Source organism: Leptidea sinapis, chromosome 22, assembly GCF_905404315.1.
Source record: "Leptidea sinapis chromosome 22, ilLepSina1.1, whole genome shotgun sequence".
In the NCBI taxonomy this organism is placed as follows: domain Eukaryota; kingdom Metazoa; phylum Arthropoda; class Insecta; order Lepidoptera; family Pieridae; genus Leptidea; species Leptidea sinapis.
In genome coordinates, this window is record NC_066286.1 from 2,857,290 (window position 1) to 2,882,838 (window position 25,549).

General features: G+C 35.4%; 1 protein-coding gene across 2 annotated transcripts in view; it reads left to right on the plus strand.

Annotated features, from left to right (window-relative positions):
• LOC126970970 (inactive dipeptidyl peptidase 10) overlaps positions 1-25,549 on the plus strand; it is a 193,052-nt gene that overhangs the window by 161,251 nt on the left and 6,252 nt on the right. For both annotated transcript variants that reach the window (XM_050817125.1, XM_050817126.1), the window contains exons 7-15: positions 109-251; positions 2,154-2,296; positions 7,157-7,280; positions 8,829-9,064; positions 9,834-9,954; positions 11,018-11,150; positions 15,351-15,520; positions 23,176-23,318; positions 24,233-24,424. In XM_050817125.1, coding sequence (XP_050673082.1) covers positions 109-251; positions 2,154-2,296; positions 7,157-7,280; positions 8,829-9,064; positions 9,834-9,954; positions 11,018-11,150; positions 15,351-15,520; positions 23,176-23,318; positions 24,233-24,424 — 1,405 coding nt within the window. The remainder of the gene's footprint in view (positions 1-108; positions 252-2,153; positions 2,297-7,156; positions 7,281-8,828; positions 9,065-9,833; positions 9,955-11,017; positions 11,151-15,350; positions 15,521-23,175; positions 23,319-24,232; positions 24,425-25,549) is intronic.

Genomic DNA, 25,549 nt, shown 5'->3' on the forward strand with positions numbered 1-25,549 from the left:
AATTGCAATTTTCACAGATCATGTATTTTTGTTGCCGCTATTCCAAATACAAAAAAAACTCCGACTTATAATTGTGCTGAGAATCAAATTTTGTTATGGTTGTTACAGAAGAGATACTTAAGTCTCGTTCTGCGTTATGGATGTCAGCAGATGGCCACATGGTGCTGTACGCCACCTTCAACGACACCCTGGTCCACGAGCAGAAGTATCCTTGGTACGGAGCTGCCACGGATTCAGATGATCCTGTTCAGGTACTTTTTATATGGAAAAGGAGGACAAGCGAGCGTACGAGTCACCTGGTGTTAAAAGGAATCACAGGAGCTTTGCCGTTTTTTAAGAACATATACATTTAATGTCATTGAAACTGATTGATATAAAACGAACATCAAACAAAATTTTACAATTGGTAAACATCAAGACTACTTACAACAAAACACGCAGCCTTTTATAAAAGGCAACAAAATCGTTCCAGCCGTTTTTGGGCATGAGCGAGAATAAACGTTTATTATATAAGATCATCCTTAGGTCATTTATACGTCTAGAAAGACTATGACAGCCGTGAAAAGTCGAAAAATAATTGTGTTTAGACTTAACTCACCTTTATTTTGAGCAATGCACGCACACCAACACAAAGTGTCATACAAATCGCGGGTGTAAGACGTAGTTTGTCACGCACACTAAAGTGTTAATCCTGGACAGTTCTTATCGGTTGTCTAACAGCAGGACTATCTAGACGTATAAGTTTTCGAAGAAATCATCAATCAAAATCAAAACTTGACAGATACGTCAATCAATGTTACCTATACTATTACGTTACCAGCTTATTGGAAACTTTATGTCTCTCACATCTCACATGTTCCAGTTATGTCGTAACTTGCTGTAATATAAACAACCTTTTTTTTGTATATTTCTTGTTGATTAACTCCATTAAACGAGAATAATTTTAAAGGGTATATGTATATTTATTTATATATATTCCCAAGTTTTTCATGGTAGAATCGATGCTCCCGAGTTAAGTGATAAGGTGTGTCGGTTTTTTAACCCGAACCCTCACCACGCTCAACGCTCTCCTGAGCTCAAACCCTGAGTGTGACTTGTTTGCGGATGAATGTCTGACTCAATAAATGTTTTCTTTAATGATTGTAATTGGTGTAAGCCGTATTAATTAAATGAATAAATAGTAAATAAAACCCGTAGTGACACGTATAACACTGTTGTAGTTTTGCCTGTGCAGAAGTACTTTGATTTGATATTTTTATATATGTCCTAGAAAATATCATGTCTTTGGAAATTATTTTGTTTTAACCATTATAGGTCATTATGTAACTAGGAAAGTTTCCTAAGCTAGTTATTACCGTTTTTTTAAAGCTGCGGCTCAAATAACGATTTAGTAAAACAGTGTATGAAAAAATATTTTATATTATTAGATGACTTATAATAAATAAGAATAATCTGTGGCGAAAAAGGAAACACCAAGTCACAGCCCAAGCGAATGTAGCACGTTCAAAATTAAAGAGAGTCAACATATGGAAGGCTATGAACTCCCAACAGATCCAAAAAAATATAGAATCAACAGACACCTAGAGAAGCTCGACTTATAAATATTATTTCCATTGACGTGAAAACTAGAAAAATTATCTGAAACAAATCTCGGCGTACGTGTCTATCAGGCAGAGTTTTCGATCAGTTGTGTTTGGACCGCGCTTTGAATACAACGCCACGCAATGATAAAATGTTCAGTAAAAACTGTCCAAATAACAGCATATCCAAACTTAAAATGGATGGTATCGTATCTCAGGTAACAGCTCCTTTAAATTAACAAAGCAATGTAACTAACCTGACGTTCTTAATCATTTTGCTAAATAATTACATTTCAATTGCTAAAACAAAATACATCACCAACGAAATGTACGCACCACCATCAATGAGCTTCTTATGAGCGTATACAATAGATTTTGAACATTACTGCCACGAAATAAGTTGTTAATTTGAATGAATGTTTTAATGTTATCTGTATATCTGTTAATATTAAAAGTTAATGCATATACACAACGGCAGTCGGACATTTTTGACGACCTTTAAATAGGCGATTGTGAGATTAGTTGGATATGGTACTCAATGATTATTTTATAATAATATGCTTGTCTCACCAGACTTACCCAGAAATCAGAAGTGTGCGGTATCCGAAGCCGGGGACCAACAATCCAACAGTGAAGCTAACAGTGGCTGACATCGCGGACCCCAAACATATCAGAACACGTCATCTCTCACCGCCTAAAGCTATTTTAGAAGAGGGGTAAGTTTACAATTATTTATTTCTGTGCAACCGTGAATAATCAAGAATACATTGTTAAGTATTTTGTGTATATCTAGCGTGATATATTTTCCGCAGCTTGTGTGATAGACCGCCATCTTAGTGACGTCATAGTGACGCTAGGTGCACGCAAACGCTTCAAAGATCACTAATCGTATATACCGTTTGTATAGTGACAACTGACTACTAACATCACACAGGCGGTAAAATGTCAAGAGAAAAGCCTTCTCTACATACAAAAGTTTTCCCATTTCTTTCACTTTCCCTCGCTACTCACACTCTTTCTCTTTCGATTCTTACCATTCGCCGTTGTATTTTATATCTAGACATACATTCTAGGTTTATGTCTGGCATAGGGTTTTCAGATTTTGTGGCTGAGTGAATTTATTACAGGAGCGAAAAACAAAACCACACATTTCATATGCTGTATCCGCATTATTTGTGTGCGTGTCAGTGTAACTTTTTATCTAGCACGATACCAAGGACCTTAGTGTTCAGGCTGTAATGTCGAATGCCACATAATATGTAAGAGAAAAGGCATTTGGCACACTTTTTGTGAAGGTAATTGATTTTTATTTATTGAATGGAATGAAACTCAGTTTATTCTGAGAGTCACCCCTGTTGAAGCCTAGTATAAATTTGTTATATATATTGTATATAGCTGTAAATACAAGTTTAAATTCGTGGAAAGGAACAAATAAGACTTAAGGATATGTGTAACAGGATTAAGTAGTGTTCATAGCTCGAAATGTTATACTTTCACCACAAAACTTGTCTAAAAACACCATGTTTGCGTGTTTTCTGCTTACTCTTCGCCTTAAACCACTAACTAACGTACACATTTACAAATAAAATTGGTCACGCATCGGCTGTCAGGTCTATGGTATTGACGTGGTACGGACAGTAGTAATAAACGACTACGAAAGAAGGTAAATAGTAACTTATGCCCAAAGAGCAAGCGAGAAAATTTATTAATTAAGAATTTAATCTTCTTTTATGGAAAGGAATTAATACCCAGTTACAATATCTCTAGACCTAACGTCGATGATGTCACATCGTCGCATTGTTACGGTGTGCGAAACAAGAATCACTAGGATATGATTAATAATAAATAAACTATAAACTACGATTAATTTCCTTAAATATTTTTCCCAAAAACATTTTTTCCCGAATTTAATGGTGCGCCATACCAACCATATGAATTACAGGAGTTACGGATTATACTTGTGGTTTGAGTATTTGAAGGTAAGGTCATCAGGTTATACAGCTCTTTGGAACTTTCCCGACGATAAATGCAGAATAAAATGCACTATGAAGCTACTACACAACGCTAAGTAGTCAGGCTTTTCTCTAAGTTGAGATGTAATGAAGAAATTAGGAGATCCATAGGAGAACAAATTCACCGACATAGCCCGAGTGGTTGCGATTTAAAGTGGCAGTGGGCAGGGCAGATCGACTTCCTTCGTGCTATGTGCCCTGTCAACTGCCACTTTCGTTGTATTATGTAGTTGAAGCAGTAAAGTACTCGAATGGTGACCATGTACCGGAAGACACAGTGGAGGTAGGTCCCCCACAATATGGACCGATGATCGTATCAAGATCGCCGGAATAGATTCCATGAAGGCAGAGATCTTTGTACAGCAGAAGACGTCCGTCCCTGGGCTAAAACGATGTTGATGAAATTGCACGCGGTTAAGTGGTTTAATAATCTCTTAAAACGAAGGAATAAATGTCGTTTAGGAATACAGACAGATAGGCAGAATAGAGACAGGAAAAATATTTAATAAAAAGTAAATGAAATTATTTATGTAACTTAGCTTCAGCGTAACCCTAAGTATAAAATATAGGACGCTAAAGGAGATATCCCATAGTAATTACGTTCGTAATAATTTGTTTGTGGCAGCTAACAAAACGAGAAATTAAAAGGGTTATTGTGAGCTTAATACAACGGATTGAGATAAAATATTATATTCATAAGTTAATTTAATAAGTTAATTATAATACATTGTGTGGTCTTTTAAAGCTCGGGTTTTGAATTGGTAACTTTAGACGCGCTGAGGACTTTATTCTGTAGGTATTGATTACGAATAACCTGTTACGCTCGGCAATGTAACGCATATAATAACCACAGAAGAACAATAATCTGCAGGTGGAGGCTAATTCACCAAACCACAGATTGTTAAAGTAAGCTTTGACACTTTAAAGTGTTTACTGCAGTAATTTATACACAATTATAATTCTATTTTTTTTTTATGGAAAAGGAGGACAAACGAGCGTACAGGCACCTGATGTTAAGTTATCACCGCCACCCACATTCTCTTGCAATACCATGGGAATCACAGGAGTGTACGCGCTTTTTTTGAAGGTACCCATGTCGTATTGTCCTAAAAATACCGAATAAGGAAACTGCAAATATTTTTATTCAAAATACGATATGACATCACTTTTTGGAAGTCAAAAACTTCCACCCATTAAAAAAAATATGCCTTGGGGCCTGAGAAGAAACTCAGTGGGCTTCTTCTTTTTTCATAAAAAATATGGTTAAGATTACATGATATGGTTAAGTTACAATGTATTATCGTACAAAAGAAAATATTTTTAAAAGCCTGAGGGCGGTAGATCCATTCCCAATCTGTGGTATCATTAAGAAAGTCATTTATATTATAGTAACTTTAACCCCACAAACGTTTTATAAAAATTCTTTGGAATATCGTAATACATATTTTGAACATTTTCTAGGATCTTGTTGTAAAAGCATATGCATCGCCCCACAAAAGATTTACGAACACGACTTAGCCGAGTAGTAGGCATAATACTACCATAGATGATTCGTAGTATTTTTGTTGCTTTATAGTGCTAATGTTGACGACGTAGACGAGAGGATCAGCTAATAATAATATATTTTTTAGACAGGACGTCTGTTGGGTCCATTAGTTCATCATAACACACACGTTAAATAATCAATCTCTAAGTTACCATTCACTCAGGTTGAAAGCGCTGATAGATCTTCCTTATGAATAATTTCACGTTCCTTTTCCGGATATCAATCATTCGCTAGCGAATCTCTACAAGACACGCTATTAATCGTCTCTAGAGCTTAGCCTGAGCTCAATATTTTACAAATCTACCCTCCATTCAACTTTGTGCTGAAAATTACTACCACCGGTCTTCTTTAAAATTTCAATATCAATATTCAGGCTGGCTTGCATCAATTTATCTGTTTTGTTTAAGGTTAAAGTCAAATTTTATGTTAACAGTAACGCTGACTTTAACATAGACTGCGGAATGTGTTGCACCATCGTATTACTTGGCATAGTTAAAGTAAAGAAGTGAAATATCAAGTCAATATCGAATATTTATTTGAACTTTTTACAGGTCGCTATTTAGCTATTTAACATTAACAATAGCTTTAACAGGGAAGATTGGATGGTTATGGGTAACAGTTAAAGTTATGACGTCATCTAAAAATTGTCAAACGGTGCAACACAATTTTTGCTTAGCCGGAACTTTAACATGTTTGTTATTGTTAAAGTTAGTATATGCAACCCAGCCTTAATCTGTACTTGTACACAGAAAACTTTCAATAGATGATAATTTTTAATTCTCATCTTTATTTAATATACTAGATAATATTATGTTTTGATAACTCATCTTAGGGCTGATTTCACCATGAAAGTAGAACGCGATTAGAACAATTTGAACTAAGTTTACGCCTGTAAACAAGTACAGCTCTAATTCGCTTTTCCCCAACATAAAATAAACCAAATACCTATAGCCTGAACGCGTTTACATTCTGATCGCCGAATTTCTGACTTTTTAAAAGATTTTCGTATGTTTTCATACTCTTTGATGACAGTTTTGATACCTATTTTGATTCATATAATTGTTTATTACCAAATTATTATTATTATTTATATTTAAATTTCAATTATTTAAAGACGTTGAAGAGATAAACATAAACAGAAAGTGCATTGCGGAACGAAAAACGACAAAAATTCTGATGTGATTAGTTAACTATATGATCGCGTCATGGACGCGGTGATATTCCCCATAATCCCCTCAATTTGTAGCGCGATACTACAAACTGAGTTTTATTAAACTCAGTTTGAAGTGACTGAATGCCAGTCTTTATCTCGATTAATCACAAAGGGATTTCACCAATGCATTTACTTCGAATATTTTCAGAATAGAATGTATCAAATACCTAAAATTAAAATTGTTAGATTATGTCAATGTCTCTATTACGATAACGACAGTGACAGCCTTAAACGCGCTTAATTGCGTTTAGTTTGTGTTGGTGAAGTCAGAATTGAATCCGTAAACTTGTTTACCAGCTTAGATCAAAGTGTTCTAAGCGCGTTCTACTTCACTGGTGAAATCGGTGCTAAATGTCTTTGGTTTATAACACGTAAACTCGGTTTTCGTGAAAGCGCTTTAATCGGGTTAATGAATCGCTTTACCTTTATCGAGATCAAGACTGGCATTTGAACTAGTTTAAGTAAAACTGAGTTTTATTTAAACTCAGTTTGTAGTGTCATTGGTAAAATCAGGCTTTAGCACGTTACTTCCATCCTTCAGGTTATAAATTAAGAGTTTTCAATGGTGAGGCAAATTTGAATTGTAACCAGAACGATGACTGGCAAATGTATAATTAGCTAACATCTATATGTTATAGTATGTATATACTGTATATAAATAATAACAATTATATTGGTATGGTATATTGTTATGGGGCAGTGTGGCCGATATTAATACCATCTTTGTGCTGCAGAAGAGGGCTATTCGCGCGATTAGGTCCTAAAGAATCATTGTGAGAAAAATTTATATAATATATATTTACAGAGACTACTACTTCACGAGCGCGCAATGGGTGTCTTTAACAGAAGTGTGCGTCGTCTGGCTGACCAGGATGCAGAATCTATCCATCGTGTCCGTCTGCAAGAGTCCCATGTGGTACTGTCAAGAGGTATGTTAAGCGGGTCTGACAATACTTTTACGTTTAAGTAATCAAGTCCTAAAGTCAAGTAATCAAATCATCAAAAATTACTTATGGTACGCAGACGTGATCGCTAACTATGGGCTGAGAAAGCTCATGGTCGCTCAGAGGGCAATTGAGAAGGCTATGCTCCGAGTTTCCCTGTGAGATCGAATCAGAAATGAGGAGGTCCGTAAGAGAACCAAAATTACCGACGTAGTCCAAATGATTGCGAAACTGAAGTGGCAGTGGGCAGGGCACATAGTTCGACGGATAAATGGCCGTTGGCTAGCCCCCCACAGGATCTGGTTAAGATCGCCGGAATACGTTGGATGGGGGTAGCACAGGACCGATCACCGTGGAAATCTTTAGGAGGGGCCTTTGTCCAGCAGTGGACGTCTTCCGGCTGATGAATAAGAAGAAGCATCAAATCCTGCAGGGCAACGGCATCACAAATAAAAGGGCCGTCAAGTGAGGATTTATATAAAAAGAGGCAAACGTGGTGGAAAGTGGTGAGGCGACCGCACTTAGACATCCGCAACACTAGGAGTCAAGAGATGAGCTGCCATTTAAGTTGGGACTATGCAAAAATCTTGAAGGTCACTAAGTTGTATCGGTTCGGGAAAACTGCAGCCAGTAATTGATACCACAAAGTGGCTGTGCGTTTTTTCTCATGGTTGTTTGAAGTTGTAGAATGCCAAACATCATCATGATACGGGTGGAACAATCTTTCCGGTACTCGATGTAAAAGATCTCATGTAATTGAAGGGGAAATAATCTACCATCACTATCCACAGCATCCATAGATATCTGACCAAAATATCAATTGCAAATCCCATCCACCTTATATCCAAACAGACTCTTAATACCTATTTGCAATGCAAACAATTTAGTTAACCAACTGAGGTAAGCGGTTCTGAATACTCATCGATCAGGTTATCACAATCACAACATGTCGTTAATAATGGGTATTGGCTACTGTGGTTTTATATAAGAATGTTTTCTGAAGTGTTATCTGAAATGTGAATGAGTTCGTCATTTATTAGGCATAATATTAAGCCACGTTGGGCACTTTTTGGTAGAGGAAAATCTTATGGGTTCGCGTCACCGACATGCATATAACTGTCGCAAGCGATAAATAAATAATTAAAAAAACATATATGTAGTTAGACACTTTCTGGGTGGGTGAAATCTTGTTGGTTCACGTCACCTAAATTCTTATAGCAGTATATCTGTAGCTATACAACTGACGTATTGTGCAACATTAGTGCTGTGTTCAACTAAGTGAAATTGAATGGATTTAATAAAAAGTTCAATGTTGTTGAAATAGTGTTTTTGTTAAATATTTAATTGAAAATAAGTTTTAAAAATAAAAAGAAATTAACAATTTAATTGTTTATTAATTATGAAATTACAAATTTTAATACTAAAAGTTCTTAGGTTTCACTTCTATCGTCAGTCTCTACAAGTATCTATTTTATATTTTCAATATAAGCAGCTTCACAAATAGAGGTAAAAGTAACTGATGAAACTCAACAGGTGTACAGAATTACATCAGGAACAGAAGGTTGGGTGGAACCAGCCCCGGCACCGTTTTTTTCTGCTGGAGGGGGAGCTCTGGTGACCCTGGCACCAATCAGAGACGGACCTGCTGGGCTGTTCCGTCACGTGGTGAGGTCGGAGCACAACTCACACGGTCCTAGAGCGTTGCCGTTGACACACGGCAGCTTTGACGTCGTGAAGCTTCTGGCATGGGATCATGCTAACCAGCACATGTAAGTCTATCCTCGAGTTTTCATTTGATTTGCAATATTAATGTGCATTATCATCACCATCATCATATCAGCCGGAAGACGTACACTGCTGGTTTGTCCAGGCCTCCCCCAAAGATCTCCACGATGATTGGTCCTGCGCTGCCCTCATCCAACGTATACCGATCTTAACCAGATCATTAGTCCATTCTGTGGGGGGCCTACCAACACTACGTCTTCTGCTGCGTGGTCGCCATTTGAGGACTTTACTGGCCCTCCTGCCATCTGTCTGTCGAACTATGTGCCCTGCCCACTGCCACTTCAGTTTCACAATCATTTGGACTGTGTCAGTGACTTTCCGTTCTTATCTACTTTATCCAAACACTACGTTTAAATTCATATTCATATATTTATATTCAAAATAGGATTTAAAATTACTTATTGAACGTCAAAAATTACCACCTATTCGAAGAAAGAAATAGCGCAAGAAACTGAGCGGGCTATTTTTACAATAAATTAATTAAATAGCCTGAGGGTTTTCGCTTCATTCCCAGTCTGTGGTATCCTTAAGAAAATCATTTATGTAATAGTAACCTTTACCACACAAACGTTTTTTTCACAATTCTTTTAAATTTTAAAACATGTGTTTTGTACATTCTCTGATTAAAAGACTTACTAATTCGACTTAATTGAGTAGCAGGCATAACAAGTTTATGTCTGTTCCTCGTGTTAATATTTTATTAACTTGATAAAAGTAAGTAAAATTGAATTACATTATTATTTTTTTCTTCAGATACTATCTAGGTATACCTGAAGGTAAGGCTGGCCAGAGACATCTGTACCGGGTCTCATCTGAACCACCAAGACCGGGAACCCCTCAGAAACTGCCCTACTGTGTTACCTGCATATCTCATGTGAGTAAATTGACTCTTATTTCCTTGCAGCAGTCTCCACCACTTTTCATTTATAAATGTATAAAAGGTTGAAGTGTCTTTTAGACGGTTTATCGGTTCACTTTTCAATCGTAATCCTCATTTGGTGATAAAGGCATAACTGACAGTCCCCTGTGCAGGGCCTGCATGGTGGCAGATGAAACGGCTGCGCATGTACTTCTGCATTGTCTTGTGCTGCCTTCATCCAACCTATTCCGGTGATGTTGACCGATCTATTTTGTGGGGGCCCTACCAACACTTCATCTTCCGATACGTGGTCGCCATTCGAAGACTTTACTTCAACATTACATCTGTCCGTCAAGCTACATAGCACATGCTCTGCCCACCGCCACTTCAGTTTCGCAATTATTCGGGCTGTCCCTTCATTTCCCTACGGATCTCTTCATTTCTGATTCGATGTCGCAGGGAAACTCTGAGTGACATATCAGCGTATCTGGCAACACACACTGGTTAAAAACCTTCGTTTTGAGCAGAAAAACTGTGGTATTTGGTCGTGCATATCTTAAACAATGTTTTTGTGATAAGCTTTGCATATTTTAGCAAAATATTTAGCGGCTAAACAAAATAGTTCACCCTCTGTTTATATTTATTGCATTACATTAGCCATAATATATAAAACTAAATTGTGAAACGAAATCCTAAGTCGAGTAATAATCTACATTATTCAAAAAAATAATAATAACTGTTTACAAATAAAACATAACACACACAAATTACATTACATTTAAAATGAAAAGGATTATGCAATCTTTAGCTCGACTACAAGCTCAATAAAGTTTCATTTGGACAATAGATACGGAAAATCAATTGAATATTGTTAACTGTATTTCATGAATATATTTATCATTTAAATTATAAAAAAAATCAAGGCATCCACTGTTTTTTAATCTTTTTAAACGGGATGCAAATCCATAGGCCAACGCTTTAGTAATGGTCGCTCTAAGAGACCATGGGCGGCGGTGATCACTTAACCTATAGTGTTGATCGTCAAATCCCATAAAATGTTAACGTGAGGTTTTTCTAGCCGCTGCCGTCAATAAACCTGGACTACTACGGCAACTTAGCCTCGTACCTCTACAGCTCGTGGGACAGTGAGGCTGACGAAGAACTCCCCTCCACAGCGCCCACTCCCACGAAGAAGAAAAAGAGAATTGTTGGTGAGTTAACAAAGTAGACTTTACTTACGCAAAACTTTGCTGAGTGTGATGAAACGCAAAGTTGACTTTTGCATTCAGCTGCGTTATCTTAAGATCAGCATAATTTCAGCTGTCAAATGAGTACAAAAACGAAATCAAAGATTATTCTAAGCTTACACGCAGCCCTGCCCATTACAATGCAGTGCCGCTCAGGATTCTTGAAAAGCCCAAAAATTCTGAGCGGCACTAAAATTGCGCTCGTCACCTTGAAACGTGAGATGTTAAGTCTGATTTGCCCAGTAATTTCACTAGCTACGGCGCTCTTCAGACCAAAACACAGTAATATTTACACATTACTGCTTTACGGCAGAAATAGTACCCACGCCGTTGTAGTACCCATAATCTAGCCGGCAGACTGTGCATAGGAGCCTCCCACTAGTAAGTAAATAATCAAGTAACAAGACATTTATCACGAGGAGTGTAACGAAAATTGTTTGACCTGATTCCTGCCGCCGAATTCCACCTTCGCAAGAGACGCCACTAAGCTTTATATCATCGCCACCATATGGATGTCTAGCGTTCCTCTACAGTGTCAAGAATCTTCCACGTACAGCCAATCTATAGAATGAGTTTCCATGTGCGGTGCTTCCAGGACGATATGATATGGCAACCCGCCTTTAATAAAAGTGCGTACACTTTTTTAAAAGTCCGGCAACGCTCCTGTGATACATGTACATGTACATTTGGAAACCTCTAATAATTGAGAAGCTAGTGGAGAAGAGAAGAAAACAGAGTTCAGAACCTGTACAGGACTGATTTTTCAGCTATAAGAACTGTAGAAATATGTCAGCCATAACGATTAGTGCGAAAATCAGGAGTAGTATCAAAATTATTTATGGGTTTGGCTGTGGTAACAATTGTAATCGTATGCCATAAAACATGGATAAGCCTTATACAGCCCGTCAAAGGTATGGAAGATCAGAGGAGTGGGCTCAAATGATTATTAAGCAAGAAGGAGAACAGGAAAAATTAGATGAAGTTGAATGGACCCAACTAAGTGGCTTTATTGCGAAAACAGGATACCCTTTACCATACCATACGATAAGTTCATTCGTAGCTGCACGTAGGAGCAAAAGTGAACAGTATATTGTAATGTTTTTAGAATTACAGCTCAGGAGATATAAAGTGAAAAGAAGAAAAAATATCGTATACTTTTTATGAGGTGGATTTTATAAATTCAGTTTAAATTATGCGTAACACAGTTGTTACCTTCACAGAACGTGGTTGCGGTATTTCCATTCACCGTCAGAATTGTTTTAAAACTTTGTGTCTGAAATTCAGCCCGGGTGAAGTTAGAGCGGGAATTTTTACGAGTGAAATGTCCCCGTGTGAGTCCGTTCCCTTCCCTTAAATATTAAATTCTTAAGGTAGAATAAATTGTGCCCATCATAATTAATTAACTTTAGAAATTGACTCTCTTGTGCAACAAATAAACAAATAACAACAAATAAATAAATCCATAATATGCATCATTAAATCTGAAAACAAATTTTTATGAACGATGCGGGACTCGAACCCGCGACCTCTTGCGTTCTTGCGTTCCGTGCGAGCTCTCTTTCGAACTGAGCCAACCGTTCGAGTGAGGTATCGCTTATAAAATCTTGTATGCTTTGATTAACTACTTTACAGTTGATAACCTGCTCAACCCCAATATTTTCATATTTGGAAATTGACTTGAGATGTCGCTCTTGCAACTCTAAACAATTTGTTACGTTTTAAAAGTGATAACCCTCATTTCTGGGATTAATTACACAAATAAAACTAAAAACAATCCATATGCATTTAAAAAGCGTGTTACTTTCACATAACAATCAAACACATTAATTAAACTTTTATTTGTTGATATTCTCAAGCGACCTAATTGCACAGAACTTCGCGTGCTCGCGATCCAAAGTAATGGATTTCCTTTGCGTGACAAAAATAAAATATGTACTAAAATCAATTGCTGGCACGCTACTTTGTCTTGCCGTTTCAGTGTTTTCAGAGTTAATAACTTGTTAACAACATACAACAATGGTGAAGGGTCACATTGCTGAGTGGGACACAAGTGTCTGCTTATCAAGTGATTCGATAATAATAAATTTAATAATTCTGCTTTGAATTTTGCTATTTGAGTCTAAATCATAGATAGAGTCTGGTTTAATACTTAAGTGTGCATACAAGCTACGTCTTACACTTATACGTCAGTCACTTTTTTTAATGTGCGTGTGTAGCTGAAAATAGAGGTTAACAGTACGCCCCTTTTTTTTTCGGCGTATTCACAGCTGTCACAGTCTATCTAGACGTATAAATGGACGTAGTTAAGCAGAAGGGATTCAAACCACACTTTGGTTAAAATAGTTAGGTAGTTAAGTATGCCATCGTACTCCTGAAGGTCGAATCTGTCATGAAGTGAAAACTCAATTTTTAAAATGTACACGGAAACTGATTTTTTTTATATTTATATAGGATATTTATTTGGTAGATTATTTAGAGCTGAATCTTATACCTATAACTCAAAAGTGCCTTTCTGTGGTTTGAGTCCTTTCTGCTTAACTACGTCCAAATTATCTATGGTTTCATTCAAAAGTAAAGATAGTGTTTTTATTACTAACAAAGAAGAAGGGGAAAGTTGTAGTGAAAAATAACTTAAGTGCTTTAAGTAAAATAGAAAGTGAATAATTTCTCTCTCTAAATCTCCATGGGTAAAAATAATTATCAAGTATAATTAATTTATTTCGTTAATGTTTAAAACAGACTTAATCCCTACGACACAGTAGACATATACTACTGCACATGTAATGATAAAACACATGATATTCATATCGTGTCATACTGAAGACTAAGGCATCCATAGAGCGTACTTAGACTATGCTCAGACTTTACTTATGTAAATCTCAGGTGAGTGTGATAAAACGCGAACTTGACTCCTGCTGAAGCTCATCATGATTTCAGTTGTCAAATGACTATAAAAACGAAATTAAAGATTATGCTATGCTTACACTCAGCAAAGCTTAACGTAAGTAAAGTCTGAGTAAAGTCTTAGTACTCTATAGATCTCAGTCTAAGAACACCAAATTATACTGGGCCTTAAGTTGAAATAAAAGAAAGGTTTCATTCCCCTGGCGTTGCAAAAGAACACAATATATATCCGGGCCAAAGCTGACATACATAAGTGTAGTTTATAGACATGAACAAAGAGTTTGAAAATAAAATTTATGAACGATTCGGGACTCGAACTCACGACCTCTCGTATTCCGTGCGTTAAATTGGTATAATTAATCCCAGAGGTGAGAGCTATCAGTTTAAAAATAAATAACGAATTGTTTATGAACAAAGAGATTTAGTTAACAATAATGGTAACATGCCTGTATTTTACCAGTGATGACACAAGGCCAATTCTGGGCTCTTACGACAAACTTTCAATTTGTCAGCTCGCATTGGAGAAAAGTATACTAGTCGTTAGGTGAAAGGACAGGAAAAGAATCACAGAGATAAGTATGGCAACAGGAGTTAGAGACGTTTCAGTAAAAATGAAAAGATTGAAGTGGAGATGGGCTGGACATACCATAAGAAGAATTGATAAGTCGATAAAAGGATAACAATCTGGCAGTTGGCACCCAAGGATTGGAAAAAGAAAGAAAGGACGGCAAAATAAAAGATAGGTACGACATTGAAGAGACAGGTGGAGAGTAATGGACTAGAACAGCAAAGGACAGAGTACTATGGAAGAAGTTGGAGTATAGAGATTATAGAATACTGCTTCATTAGTTATAAATAGTAGTATTAATCCTAGAAGTGAGGTTTATCACTTTAAAAACATAACAAGTTGTTTAGATTTGTAATAGCGACACTCAAGTCAATTTTCTAATATGCAAATATTGGGGTTGAGCAGGTTAGCAGCTGTAAAGTAGATCCTGTAGATGAAGCCACAACCTGAATGTTGAACAAAGCATACAAGATTTTATGACGATACGTCACTCGAACGTTTAGCTCAGTTGGAAGAGCACTCGCACGGAACGCGAGAGGTCGTGGTTCGAGTCTCGCATTGTTCATAAAATTTTGTTTTCAAATTTTATTTGTGTTACAAATAGTTTTTATTTGTATGATATTAGCTTAGTAATAGTCTGAAGAAAAGGCTTTTTTATTGTTATTATTATTATATACTGGTAATATTTCCAGATCTACCTCAGATACTGCCGTGCTTGTACCATGATGCACACTTCAGCCCTGCAGCCACATACTTCGTGCTGGAGTGCCTTGGACCCGGCGTGCCCACATCCAGTCTGCACAAGACAGCCTTGCCTGAACCCAGACTGGTCATGCATCTGGAGAACAATACCGCTGTTAAGGTAATTTATATAGATCCTAGTATCTCCTATCCGTGTATGCATGCCTGGTTAAAGCACTTCACTTCAATATAAGGAAACCCATTTATTCAAAAGGTTCATTCTTTTAACATTTCAATTTAACTCTATGGCAAATGTCTAAACCTGAATAGCTTTTCATCCTGACCGCCTAGAACCCCAAACTGAACATTAAGCTTTCCTCCTCAAGACCTCTCCAACGATATATTACGGGGGTCTGACTGTCATACCAAAATTTACGATCCATGTGTACTCTAACGGTTGGCCCAGTTGTAAGAGTGCTCTGACGTAGTCAGAGAGGTCACGGGTTTAAGTCCCGCATCGTTCTTACAAATTTTATTATATAATTAACCCCATAAATAAGGAATATCACTTTACAATAACAAATTGAATAAATGTTATATCTAATTTTTAAGGAAAACAACCAAAGTATTAAGTACCAAAATATTTCTGGACATTTATTGAATCTAAATTTGGTGTTAATAATATTTCCGCTCATATGACTCTAGCGATGTCTCGTCAAGTAATGAGACTATGTCCAATATGTTCAATAATAAATAAAACTAAAGTTTTTATACCTGAGGCTTAACAAGTATGTGATGTTTCCCGTGCCGATACATACTTTTTTTTATGAAAGTAAGGGACGAGACGAGCAGGACGTTCATCGTAATTGATATGCCCTACCCATTACATTGCAGTGCCGCTCAGGATTAAAAACCCAAAAATACGGCGCCCTTTAGACCGAAACATAGTATTGTTTACGCATTACTGTTTCACGGCAGAAATAGGCTCCGTTGTAGTACCCATAATCTACTAGACTACTGCAGGCAGTCGTTGTGACAGGACGTGTATATATTATTATAGTGTTATAAAATAGTTTTACTTTTATCTCAAACATCCTAACTAAAGAACTTAATTTCGAGTGCGTACTGCAATAACCGTGTTTCGTTGTGCTACCTAAAGTGCTTATTAATCAACCATTAGAGTAAAAGAAACGCAGTTAAAATCTGGCACCGACGCATCTACCTGAGAGATTATAAAGGTGCGTATTAAGTACTTAGCGGGGTGATAAGCGGGGCGATAAAAAACTTATCAAAAAAAAATGAGTGTCTCTAATTCTCCTACTAAAAAGTTATCAGAGAAGATGATATCAACGGGAAATAACAGCAGTTCCCAACCTGATCTGTCTAAGCTTCTATTAGACGTAGCTGAACCGGTATCAAGAAATGTCTCATTGCGAAAAAGAAAAGCACCTGATAATGACTTTTTTAGCCAACTCAACACATTTAAGAAAGAAGTTCTAGATATACTAAAAGAATCTAGCAGACGTCATAACGAGAGTATCACTACAATAAGTGAGAATACTACCTCCATCCGAGAACAGTTACAGGACATCAAAACCACAACAGAACACCTACTCACTGAAAATAAGAAATTAAAATCGGAAATGGTAACATTAAAAAATACAGTAAAGCTCAACGAAGAAAAAATTTCTGAACTACAAACTGAAATCTCAGAAATAAAGACGTGCTTTCAAACAAACTTACAATTGCAATCTCCAGTAGTAAGTTCTTATAACGATGTAATAACGGAAATTCAAGAACGTGTAGAGCGAAGTAAAAATGTAGTAATATTTGGTATCCCCGAACAGCACCTGGAAAGCCGGGAAGCAAGACAAGAGGTCGATAGTTCTAAGGTAGACGAAATCTTAAAATGTATTTGCCCTGATTATTTACCAAATGTCAAGAAAATCCTACGTCTTGGAAAATATAATAATAAAAAAGGACGACCGTTAAAAGTATGTTTTACATCAGAAGAAACGGCTAAATTAATACTACGTAACAAAAACTCTATCAACTTAGAAGGAGTCCGAATCTATTCCGATCAAACTCCGCAACAGATAAAATACTTAACAGAACTTAAAAATAAACTCAAAATACGACAGGAGAATGGTGAAGAGCACCTAACTATTAAATATATCAAAGGAAATCCAAAAATTATTAAACAAGCATCAAAAAACTAAATAAAGACCAAGAATCAACAGATCTAGATATCAATACATACGAAATAACTAATAATTATGCCGACGTCACAATCACAAACAAAACATTAAAATTTCTATACGCAAACGCTCGAAGCTTAGTAAAGCCTGGTCAACACGATGAACTTAGATGTATCATAGAAAGTTTTAAAGCAACATTGAATGTTGTCATTATAACTGAGACATGGATTAAAAATGAACTAGACGCTCAGAGACTTAACTTACCAGGTTACAATCTACAACTATAACCATAGAACTACAAGTGTAGGAGGTGGTGTGTCAATATACGTGCACAAAAATTTAAAACAGGAATTTCTAGATGATGAATGTGAAGACTTCAACCACTTTCTATGGATTCATTTGAAAAATCTCTCTCTAGACATTGGGGTCATATATAAACAACCTTCCTCAAATGTGAAAAAGTTTTTGGAGACGTATAGTAACCAACTTTCGCGAAGAAGAAGAGCATTAGTTTTTGGAGACCTAAATCTAAATCTACTCAGTAAAGAAAACTCCATCAAAGAATATAAGATAGTACTAAAGGAAAATGGTATGAGAGTATTGAATAAAATTGACAAAGATCACTGCACACGCAAAACAGAAACCACTGCAACGTTATTAGATCATGTGTGTACCAGCTTAAAAAATAACACTTTCCATATGGCTCTCATCGAAAGTTCTTTTTCAGATCACAAACAAATTTATCTAGAAGTAAAGAGAGTCAAACCTGAAGCAAATAAACGAGTACAGTATGAAGCCGTTAATTATAAACAATTATTTTTCACATTAAAAGACATGACTGAGACTAATCTGTATAAAGACTTTAACTTATTAGAGTCTACTCTATTAAAAGCAATATCACAAAACAAGGCAACGAAAATTAAAGTTCAAAATCAACCCCAGAAAGATTGGATTAACAAGGATTTGATTGCTTCTATAAACAAAAGAAATATTCTCTGGCATCAATTAAAGCGTTCTCCTGAAGACAAAGAACTAAAACAAAATTTCTTGCAGGAAAGGAGCTCGGTACATGTTGCTATACAAACTACGAAAAATCAGTACTACTATGACGCTTTCAATAAGTGTGAGAAAAATCCATTAAAAATGTGGCAACTTATAAATAATTTAGCACATAATAAAATAAAAAAAAACCTAATAACACCTGCAAAACTAGATACTCCTTCAGGCCAAATTACAGAAAGTAAAGATATTTGCGAATATTTTAATATATTTTTTTCTAATATTGGAGCTGAACTAGCTGACCAAATTCCTCAAAAATATCATACAACTCAAAAGATTTTAACGGCTGATAATACTTTACAAAATGGCTCAGCCCTACATAAACTGAAACTTGCCACTGTAAACGAGGTAGAAAAAATAATAAATAATTTGGACTCAAACACAAGTTCTGGTATAGACAAAATTACAACTAAAACCATAAAATGCGTTAAATCTTTAATAGTAGAAAGTCTCACTCATTGTATAAATAAGTGCTTTACTGACGGCCATTTCCCCGATTCTTTAAAAATAGCCAAAGTGAGTCCATTACATAAGGCAGGAAGTAAAACCAATCCGAACAACTACAGACCAATATCAGTACTACCTATATTATCAAAAATATTTGAAAGAATTTTACATAATCGTTTAAACGAGTACCTTTCATCTAAAAATTTCTTATTTAAAAAACAATATGGTTTCCGGCCTAAATCAAATACTCTTACTGCGGCAATGGATTTAATTACATCATTAAAACTCAGCATAGATCAGAAACATATAATTCTTGGTATATTCATCGATTTAAAAAAGGCGTTTGACACTGTTAGCCATGAAAAACTTTTAACTAAATTAAAATCCATAGGAATAACTGGATCGGCCTATGAAATCTTTCAGTCATACCTCTCAAATCGATACCAAATAACGAAATTAGGAGATACCCAGAGCAGTCCACAATTAGTAACTTATGGCGTTCCACAAGGTTCAATTATTGGACCGTTATTATTTTTAATTTACATAAATGATATTCATGAAATCGGTTTACAAGGAGATATAACATTATACGCTGATGACACAAGTTTATTCTACACGGGTCAATCAATAAATACCATAGTAAAAAAAGCACAACATGACCTTGATCTTCTACATGAATGGTTGCAAACAAATTTACTAACCATAAATACAAGCAAAACAAATTATATTATATTCGCTGCAAAAAATAAAGAAATTGGTCATTACAACCCATTGACTATAAACAGTCAAGTTATTAACAATGTTAACAAAGAGAAATACTTGGGATTAATTCTTGATCCTCAATTAAAGTGGAAACCGCATATAGAAAGTGTGCGGAGCAAACTTACATCCCTAACAGGAGCATTTCGTGGAATGGCCCGATGCCTCCCAAAAAAGGTGCGGTATTTAATATATAATTCCATGATAAAGCCACATATAGAATATTTAGTGGAAATTTGGGGAACGGCGGAAAAAACTAACTTAAAAAGCTTACAAATAAGTCAAAATAAAATTATTAAAACTTTGTTTCGATACAACTACCTAACTCCTACTGTTCAAATATATCGGGAAACAAAATTAATGAATTTAAATCAAATATATAAATATAACACATGTATTCTCATAAGAAAAATTTTAACTAAGGATTTACATTCACAAATTACATTCACAAAAAGAATAAACATTCAAAAAATTCTAACAAGACAAGCCCTCAATATTTGCTTAATAAAACCTAGAACAAAATATGGAACAAGAAATATAATGTACGAAGGGGCAAAATTGTATAACAACCTCCCAAAAGATATTAAAGAATTACAGTCATTAAATGTTTTTAAAAAAACGTTAAAACACCACATTTTGAAGGATTTCTCATAACTTATTTTATTAGACCGCTTCCGGCTATGACCATGAACGAGACCTTAATAAACAAATACCCTCATAGCTGTCATTATAATAAATAATAAAATAGTGTAGGTATTTTATTCATTACTGTAAACATTTATTTTATACTTTACCCACCTATTTCGTTATTAATGTATCTACCTAATTAGTATTTATTGTAACTCTGTGTAATTATTGTAACTTTAAATATAACGTCTTAAATTGTGTATAGTATATAACGATTTGCCGCTCAATATATGTATCATGTTAGTTTAAGTATCTCAGTAAGTGAATTTGTATTCTTTTTGAGATAATAAATATTCTGAAATCATAATCTAGCCGGCTTCCTGTGCAAAGGAGCCCACCACTGCTAAAATCTCAACTGTTGGAATTATCCAAGATACTGTGTCAAAGCTATTCAAGAATGCAGATATTAACAAGGGTGCAAGCTTTAATAACATACATCCCATTTTCATTAGCCATAAACTTAGTAAAAAGCTTTCTGTTCTACTTACCATAATTTACAGGAAATCTATTTTAGAAGGCTGCTTTCCTACAGTATGGAAAATAGCTTACCATATTAATTTATACAGAAACACTATCGGTGATAGTTTAAAGAATTTCAATCATTTATTCTTCACTTACAATAAAAAAATATATAAAATATTGCGATGTTTCGAAGAGAGAAGGAAAAATTAGGTGACTTTTATTGTGTTGGTCAGTTTATTAATATTAATATAGTTAATAGCCATATTTTATGTATGGTAATGTTGGTCTGTTTGATAAGATTTTAAAGTCAATAACAAGAAAAAATAGTCACATTCATGATTCAATGACTATTGTCCGGGTTGCACTCCGGGAGTGCCGGAAGAAATGAAAACTTGAACATTAACGTTGTGTATTTTTGAATATTTTGGAATGGTTAGGGAATAATTTCGCACAAATTGTTTTATTTATCAGTATAAAAGTACAAGCATTTATGTGGTTAAATACAATATTCATTTATTGCGCTATCGTACACAAAAATGATTATATATATTAATTACATAAAAAAGATTGTCACTTTAGAACTATTACAATTATTTTACATTAAAACATTTATCTCCCAGTGAAATGCTGATTTAGATCTCTTCAACGACAATTTAGCGGATCTCAAACGAAAATTACTTGCAATTGTCATATGATTTTCTTGTATATATTCATAAATTGTTAATTTCAATCATATTTTGTAATAAGTTAATTTACTAGTATTTTGTTTTAATTTTTTGTTTGTTTTTGCCTATTGTAAATATCTATTAAGAAATGCTGTGAATGCCTTTAAGTAATAGATATACTAGACTATATAGAATCTTAATATTGTGTAAACAAATGTCATGTAGACCTATTAAATATATTTAAATATATTAAATATTTTATATTATATTATTTTAGTTGTCACTAGCATTAAACTAGGCCAAACTGTTGGTGTTCCAATAAATAAATAAAATCAAATATGATCCATAATTTCAACGACTGTCTTACGAATTTTCGATCATTTGAAATATCAGGTGATACAAGCAAAGTGCTCAACGCCGCTAAAGAAATTTTCACTTCAAAAATTTCGAGTTTTGACATCTATATTTGCAATACAAAACTTTAATTACCTCGAGTTATTGTAATATTACAGCTGCCGACCTAACAGAGATAAGAGTACAAACTGTAGCAGTTGTTTTATTTAGAAAAGCTTCAGATTTTTATATTAAGTTTTCAGGCAAAAGTTCTGTTTAAACTAAAAAGCCCTCGAGCATATTGGCGCTAAAAGTTAAGCGGTTAGCCAACGTATACCAACTTACAGATTACAGATTCTCGTTTTAATTAGGTTTTTTCATTGTAAAAAAAAAGTTGAAAGTAATTACGGTAATTATGTAACAATGGGGCAGTAAAGTCCTCGATTGGCGACCACGTATCGGAAGATGCAGTGTTGATAGGCCCCACAAGACGAACAGATGATCTGGTCAAGATCGCCGGAATGCGTTGGATGAGGGCTTTAGCCAGCAGTGGACGTTTTCCCGGCTGATATGATGATGACGTTGATGATGTAACACTCGGTGGAATTTGATATTTAAACATTATTGCATTGTTATTTTTAAAAAAAAACAAGTTTCTTTCGATCGGCTTAATTCTGTGATAATGCGTAGAGAAGTGGAGATCTCGGAAGGTGTTCAGGTTTATGGTGGGTCAGATGAACAGGATAAGACCTGCTCGTATTAGCCTGCCAAGTTTCTACAAACTTTAATAAGTTTGTTGAAAAGTGTAGCCATCTGTGGCGTCAGCTTCAGACTTCATGACCCGATACGACTAGGAGAAATGCAACTATACCATAATACAGTAATAGAACAGGACTATAACTTCATACCAGAGCACCCGAATCGACGCACGCACACATACACTCGATTTACACAGCCGCTAAACAATCTTGGGAAGACAAAACTAGTGAGTGCCACGCCGTACGCCACTGAGACTTCCGCGTCGTCAATCTTTTTGTATGTGCCAACCCTAGCGTTCCACTCAGATGTAGGTATAAATTTCAAGGAAACCGCTGAGATGCGCTTTTGTTCTATGACTTGTACTGTGACAGTACTCTCACTTCAAAGGCAAATCGCTCACATCTGAAACATATGTCATAGAATCTGCTTTTGTTTATCTTGATTGTATCCCCTCGTTTTGTTTACAGGCCATATTGTCTGGCATCGCTATGCCAACCCCACGGACATTCTCCGTACAGTTGTCCAGTGGTCATGCGGCGCGGGTGCGACTGCTGCTGCCTCCAGGGTTGAGAGAAGACGAGGTCACTAAATATCCCTTAGTACTTAAACTGTAAGTGTTGTGCAACATCTTCAAAAGGCTTAGTTTAAACATAATTAATTTGTATCATCATTCAAATAGAAATTATTAGACCGCTTTAATCTGTTTAAAATGTATGCTCTTAACTCGAGTATCCACTCTTAACTTATCACTGTAAAAAGCACGCAGTAACTGTTATTTTTTGCATTTATCGTTTTTGTTAAGAGGAAAAGTTTCTTGAGGATCAAAGTGTTCATCTGATAGCGGCATCGCAATTCATCACTTTGAGACATAAAATGCTCCGTCCCATTAAACCCAGTAACTGACTGACTACGGACTGATAATGACTCTGGAGTGATAATTTAAACCGATTCAAATCGAAACAATAATGCAATTCACTCTACTGTTTGACGGCATTGCTGTGAAACACACAAAGCCGGTATTCTGTGTAAAGAAGCCTCGCACTGGTAAAGATAGAAGAAAGGTATTATGAAGAATCGTGTATTCCTTTTACAAAGTGCTTCATCTGTTATTTATGTGGTTGAAGAACATATTTTTGCTATTCCGTGTTGAAGAATGTTATCAAAATAAAGGTCTCTTTGAATTTGTACCGTCAGCATATTATTGTTCTTGCGATTTATTTATTTTAAGAAATGAAGAATATCACAGCTATAGTCATCAGGCAAACTTGAAGTACGTAGAGTAAACAATTACTTTGGCGATAGAACTTTAAAGAAAAGAATACCATATCTGCTTAATAGTTTGCCAGACGACATCCGACGTGAACCAAAAAAAATTAAATTTAAAAAACTATTATATCAATATTTAATGTTGCAGTAACATTTGTAAAATAGGCTTATTTTATGAGACTTTGTATTATTTTAAGAAGAAACTGTATAATTATAAATAAATAAAAAATATCTTAACGCTATTTATAATGCCATCAGGCATGGAGTGCCGGGCACTCAGCTGGTGACAGAGAGGTGGTCGCTGGACTGGGGCTCGCTGGCTGCGAGTGGTGGGGCCATAGTGGCGATGGTGGACGCCCGGGGCTCTGGAGGACGAGGGCTGGCCACCCACCACACGCTGCACCGGAGACTGGGAACTGTGGAACTGGCAGACCAGCTCGAAGTTACTGAGTAAGATGTTTTAAGTTACAATATATATATGATACTTTATACTGACACAGTTTGTTCTTTATTACTTATTATGAAATATATAATATTATTTAAACTCGATTCATATATTGGATGCAGCACTTTAAAACTAATTTGATATGACGTATATATGTATGTTGTAAATGACGTCGTATGACGTATATTGTTAAATACTCTATTTTATTGAAAAGTGGCCGTTGAGTTTCTTGTACGTAGTTCTAATGAGCTCTTTTCTCGGTAGATTCAGTAATTTAAAAAAAAATATAGTGACGATTTTCAAGCGCTTAGTTTATTTAGGCCTAATTGAATAAAGTTAATATTTTGACTTTAATCTCTCACAGTTATTAATCAATAGGTCCCGACAGTTATTTGATGGACTGTCCCATAGAAATGTAAATAAGAAAGTTTTTTTTTTTTTGTTTTTTATACCTGCTTCATGGGTATCTATTGTAGAAAATAATATATATAAACGTAAATCCTACTACTCCACACAAAATATCTAAGCGATTGGACAGCCTGGAACTAGATTATGATTATTTTATAGCAACAACAATGATAGTACAATATTATTATTTATTTCATTGAAAAGAGCGAAAAATAATGCTGAGAGAGTTTCTTGCGCAGATTCTTCTCTTTCAGAGCACCATTTGTTTCCGAAGCGGTGATAGTGTTTGATCTGAGATCAAAAGGAATCAATTTTGAGAAAATAAATGCCTTTTTTAAAAGCCCCTTTCTGTCTAATAAATATTTCATAAATTGTCGTGGCGAGTCAATTCTCAATTAGATAATTCTTCTCCTGACGAATCTGTCTATCCAGTAGTTGTTGAACACTTTGTCCTCTCAATCGCCTATAGCTCGTACTTTTGTCTCCACGCAGACGGAAGGTAAGCTCATTTTTATGACTTGAGAGTCTGTATTTCGTAATCTGCAGTTTGACAGAAGTGTTCTGTCGTGATTATTGACGTACAAATAAACAATTAATCCTATCGCCTATTAAGGCGAAGGGTAAGCAGAAAACACGCAAACAAGGCTTTTTTAGACAAGTTTATTAGTGAAATTACACCATTTGGAGCTATGAACACTATTTTATCATATAACACATACCCT